Genomic DNA, 5429 nt, shown 5'->3' with positions numbered 1-5429 from the left:
TATTGTATGTATCCTGCAAGTGTGAGCCTGTGTGTCATTTGGCTTCTCAGGTTTATTTGAAGCTGTCCCAATCGCAGTCTGCAGTTTCCAGGCCCTTCCCCCCCACTTGCAGCACCTGTCCCAGAAAGGTGGTTCGCCCTCGTGTGCATTCGGAGCTGTGTGCTGCAGTGGTTTATCAAGACACAAGTGTGGCTGGAAGCTAGCACCGCTGCCCCCTCCGACACAGAGAAAGAGGCACGGTATAGTTTTTCTTTAAGTCTAAATCTATAGTTCAAGTCTGCCATGTGTCTGGTCTCAGCTTGTCTTGTTTACAAGGCTGTATGGGAGCCACCCTGGACCCTCAAAAAGACCTATAACAGGTAGGAGGAGGAAGACCCCCTTAGGCCTGTTGATAAATAGAGATGCCTCACCGTGCGACCCGCCCAGGGCTGCGTTACATTTAGTTACCTCACCCTTCCTAGTTTTGTTTTGTGGTTGCCAAATATCTCAACTGTGCACACACATACATACGCGCGCACTGACCCCCTACGGCGTCCATTCTACTCGGAATGAGAACAAGCGCCTTGAATTTCATGTTTGGCACCGGACTTCTTTCACCCTCTCATGTTGGCCATCCACTCCCTCCTTTTCTGTATCCTCTTTTCACTCATTTTTACAAATCGCTCCCTCACAGGTCTGTTCTCTTCTTGGAACCGAAAAAAAACCTGGAAGACCACATTTCCCTCTTTTCTTCCTCTTGGGAAACAAAAACAAACTTAATGGAAAACTCAAGTTTTTTTTTATTAATAGTTTTTTTTTTCTTTTTTTTTTTCTTCAAATTCAAGGCACAATGTCTATCAATATTCCGATCTGTCTGTCTGTCTGCCTCCACTCCCAGGTTCAGTGTGCGAACGTCGCGTCACATAAGCTATTGCACTGTCTGCTTGTGCGCCACTCCCTACAGCTTACATCTCTCTAGTCGGTACTTTAACACTGTTAAGAGACGTGTCTGTTTTGGTTGAGAGAGCGACCGCCAAGTCCAAACCAGTGATAAACAATGAACAAAATTAACATAACAAAAAAGACACAAATAAAGACAACCGTTTCAAAAAAAAAAAAAAAAGTCTCGTCCTGTTTCTCGTATTTCAGTATTTTTAAAAATCAAGTCACATCCACCAGCTCTTTTTTGGCAAGCTAGTTTTTTTTTTTTTTTCTTTTTTAAATAAGCACTAAGTACTGATAGATAGGATAGCATACACCGTTAACGTGTGTTTTTAAGTAGATGCGTTTGTCGTTTTTTTGTACTTTTTCACTCTCATAGTATGAATTCAGGTATTTTGTCAGGTACTTTTCACTCATCTGTTTAAGGTTTAAGTTAATGCAAGCAGGGACAGAGTTTGCCATGGAGTCTTGCTCTAGACTTGGGTTCGCGAGGGACAGGGCCGTCTCTTTACGAGACCCCGTTGACCAAGGTCAGGGTCTCGCTGGCCGAGGTCTTGCCTTTGCTGGGGGAACCCTTGGAGGGTGTTCGCTCATCCTTTGTGGCGCTGGTCCCGTTCTCCTGTGTTGGGCAAAAAGTGAGAAAAGGTGACCAACAATCGGATTTATATCAAGAAAACTAAGACTGGGGTCAATATGTGTTTCTGCTTGTACCTTGGGCTCGGGGCCAGCGTGGTTTTCCTTCTGGGGCAGGTTCTGTCTGCTCTGGGACTCGGCACGGGATATGTAGTCAGCAACAGTCACTGAAAACATTGAAAATTGTGAGCTGGAACAATTTCTGGGTGCTACATTGTAAATACAGTACAGTTAGGACTACTTTAAAATGTTCTATGAGCACCCCTATAGCCCTAAAGAACTAACTAGAATACCGGACAATCAAGCATGATCAAAGAGGATTTTATTGATAGAGAATATCCTTTTCATTCTGAAGAGGATAATGTTGACTTGCAAAACCTGGCAACTCACCACTTTCACCTGGCTGCCTGTCACGGCTTGCTGAACCTCCCTCTGGGCGGTTGCCACGGTTACGGCGGCGGCGGCTTCGATTGCGGCGCTGAGGTCGTGCTTCTTCATCTAACAGTCAGGTGAGAAAAAATTGGTTACTAGGTCTGATAAAGTTACAGTTCAGTACGTCCGCGTTGGTTTCAACTGCAGAGATTAACAGAGTGCCGGTGCATTCACAACTTAGAGCCATGACAAACACTTCGGTTTTACAAACGATTATGCAACAGAGATGAGAATACAACACTAAAGTTCTCACCCAGTCCGTTCTCGCTGGGGCCGGCTTGGCCGTCCGACTCTGCGGCAGCGTCCATCACGCTGGGTTCCTGGTCGTTGCGGCGGCGTCGAGAGCGTCTGCGGCGATCTCCTCCCATGCCTTCGCTGATGTCTGTGTCGGCCAGTTCTCCCTCACCCTCCAGCAGGGAATAGGGGTTGCTGTCTGGGTCCCTCAGCACTGGATATGCCACAGAAAATTAGTATCGCAACTACACTTAATCTTCTCTTATTTTCACTTTTTTGTTTTAGTTTTAACACAAAGACTGCCTTATTAAAAAAAACAACTGAATATCCTCCTTAAGCTGACTTTAAAGCTACAGTTGGTAAGTTTGGTTAAAGCGGATCAGTGATGCCGTTTTTGCCTCATTGTTCTCCTTGAAGATTGCTGGGAGTGATGTAATGCAGTTAACACGCAGTTACAAAGTGCTTCACACACACTTGCGCAATACACATTAAGAAAAAAAAAGAAAAGAAAAACCATGAGTTACAAAATAATTTTTAAATACAGCATAAAAGGGGTGCAGCCCTTCACACAAATGTACAACGAAGTGTTAACTTGAGAACAGGATTTGGTTTGAGGGTAGCTAAGCTTCCTCAAAAGTTGAAATGTAAGGCCCTGGTTTGTTGCTAGCCTAAACATGGGCTTTAACTACCTGAGCTGATGGAGTTGGAAGGCTTGGATGCTGGCCCTCCACGGCCTCGTCCTGGGTTAGAGCCTCGGCCCCTGCCCCCCCGTCGGGAGCCTCTTTCATCACCGCCTATGCCACGGGGCCTCTGGTCTCGCTCGCCAAGATCCTCTGACTCAGAGGCGTTGGACAGTTCAGAGTTTGTGCCTGGATCAAGCAGACAAGTAATCAAGTAATGTAAAAACAAACATAAGCAGAAGGCAGAATTGTTTTTTTTCTTCTTTTTATTGTCTCTATTCCTCTCCAATGTGTTCAACTGAAATAATGACTCAGCTGCTTCATTCTCACCATATCCAGAGTACTGGCTGTTGGAGGGCCTACGCCCTCTGCCGCGGCCTCCATAGGTGCGAGAGGTGTGGAGTGAGTTGCTGCTATCGTCTGTCAAGTAGCCCTTCTCCCGTTCAACACCAGGGCCCCCAGTTCGAGTAGGAGGCACGCGGTACCCAACCCCAATCTGACGGAGCTGCTCATCGATCTGGAGACGCTCTAGGCGCAGCTGCTCCACTTCCTACAGGAAAGGGACGATGAGACAGTTGTAGATAGCAAACACTTCGAAGCCTGTTCAGCACATGGTTTATTGAAATGTTTCAAAATGCCCATTCTTCCCTGCATGTCATTATACTACACACTTTGGTGGACGCCCATAGGTAAACTGCATGAAAAAAGAAAGAGCACCTACATAAACCGCCTTTAAAAAAAGAATTTATAGTTTTAAGGTTTTTTTTGTGTGTGTGTTTTTTTTTTTTTTACACGTACATAACAGTGACTTATTTACTCTACATCGTTTTGTCCTGCCCGGGTTGCACAGGAAAGTTGTGTTTTGCAGAAGCGCAGAGAACTTTCTCTTTTCAACCATGTATTACATATTGCATCTTCCAAAGTTTAGCGAAACATAAGGTTCCTGGGCCAACTAGCCAGACGAGGTGACCTGGGCCCCTTCCAGCTTGTCAGCAAATGATGTGCCAAAAGATATCCCATCACATGGAGACCATCTGACCAAAAGGTATTATCAGGTCAACTACAAACAAATGCTATGGCTTAAACAAGAATAGATTAGTTTAGAAAATTTGATCTTTACAGTCTTTTTTACAGCCAATGAAAGCAAATTAGGGCTGAGCTTTATACTTTAAATCTATTTTACAATATGACTAATATAATAATTTTAGCACCATATATAATCATATGTACAATCTCATAATGTAATCAGATTAATTGCAAATGCTGTAAACTCTGTCCTACTGTCACACTTTACAATATATACAAATTATTCTATTATTTTAAAAGATTTCATTAATTTGAATTACAATTTGATTGGAATTGTTCATTTTAGTTCTGGTGTTATTGCGGTACATAGAGTGGGCTATAGTTAATCTCACACACACACACACACACACACACACACACACCACACACACACACACACACACACACACACACACACACACACACAAACACACACAAACACACACACACACACACACACACACAAACACACCCACACACACACACACACCACAACACACACACCCCACACACACACACACACCACGGTCTTTTATCCACTTAAACAGTCCATTAAATCTTTAAACTCCAGCTAAGCGGTCACCAAAATAAAAGTTCCCTCCTGTCCTTCATGTCGCATATTTGCCGCTGTGCCTCTCCACTAAAAACATTATCCAGATTCTAGAAATTATTAAAAAATAATAGGATTTGTGTCTTCTCTGAAACACCCTGGCCAACTGATTGAGCCTAATCTACATGTTTTATGTACTACTTTAATCTGGTTACCATGAGAACAAGAGGCCTTTGAATAACCAATTGAAACATTACAAGAAAAAGAAAGAGCTGGACTGAGTCACAAATCGGCAATGAACAAACCATATGCAAGTGAATGATGGGAGGAAATATGTCTAATGCAACTAGGTATCTTGGTAGGTAAATTTAAGACTTACCATAAATGAAAGTAAGACTTAATACATTTTATGAACTTAAATTCTGAAAATCTAATTTCAGACTTTATAAGGATCAACGGGACCCCAATTATAAAATCTACATTAATCAATTGAAGTATTACAGTGCTTTCAACTCTCAGCAATAACAGATTTTCCTGCCGACTTTTAGTCAGGTTGACTGCGATTGCCTGCAATTGTTTCATAACAGACACCTTTAAAATACCAAACACAACTTCTGCTGTATTGAGCTGGGACCAAGCCATGGTCTTAAAACCTCTGCTCTGGGCCTGGGCTGGTCTTGTGCTTGTTATTAAGTCTATCCCTCTACCACTAAGTGGCAGTAATGCATAAAGTTCAGTGTTCCAAACAGATGGGACTGTGGGCAAATTCAACGCAGTAAAAACGCTGAAAATAACCATTTAGACTGAACACGTACTTCTGCTGAAACACCTACCAATTTTATCAGATGGCCGATTTGATTAAAAGCATTAGTTGTAGTGATCCAGGTTGGGAAAAGGCTTATTTGTAAAAAAAA

General features: G+C 43.0%; 1 protein-coding gene across 2 annotated transcripts in view; it reads right to left on the bottom strand.

Annotated features, from left to right (window-relative positions):
- Positions 1 to 171: 171 nt before the first annotated feature.
- LOC116706902 (FMR1 autosomal homolog 1-like) overlaps positions 172 to 5429 on the bottom strand; it is a 15231-nt gene continuing 9973 nt past the window's right edge. For both annotated transcript variants that reach the window (XM_032543926.1, XM_032543925.1), the window contains exons 12-17: positions 3231 to 3450; positions 2910 to 3089; positions 2240 to 2434; positions 1945 to 2052; positions 1633 to 1721; positions 172 to 1540 (exon numbers count right to left, since the gene is read on the bottom strand). In XM_032543926.1, coding sequence (XP_032399817.1) covers positions 1430 to 1540; positions 1633 to 1721; positions 1945 to 2052; positions 2240 to 2434; positions 2910 to 3089; positions 3231 to 3450 — 903 coding nt within the window. In that variant the 3' untranslated portion in view covers positions 172 to 1429. The remainder of the gene's footprint in view (positions 1541 to 1632; positions 1722 to 1944; positions 2053 to 2239; positions 2435 to 2909; positions 3090 to 3230; positions 3451 to 5429) is intronic.

This window comes from Etheostoma spectabile, chromosome 19 (genome assembly GCF_008692095.1).
Source record: "Etheostoma spectabile isolate EspeVRDwgs_2016 chromosome 19, UIUC_Espe_1.0, whole genome shotgun sequence".
NCBI lineage: Eukaryota > Metazoa > Chordata > Actinopteri > Perciformes > Percidae > Etheostoma > Etheostoma spectabile.
This window is presented reverse-complemented; position numbering and strand designations above follow the sequence as displayed.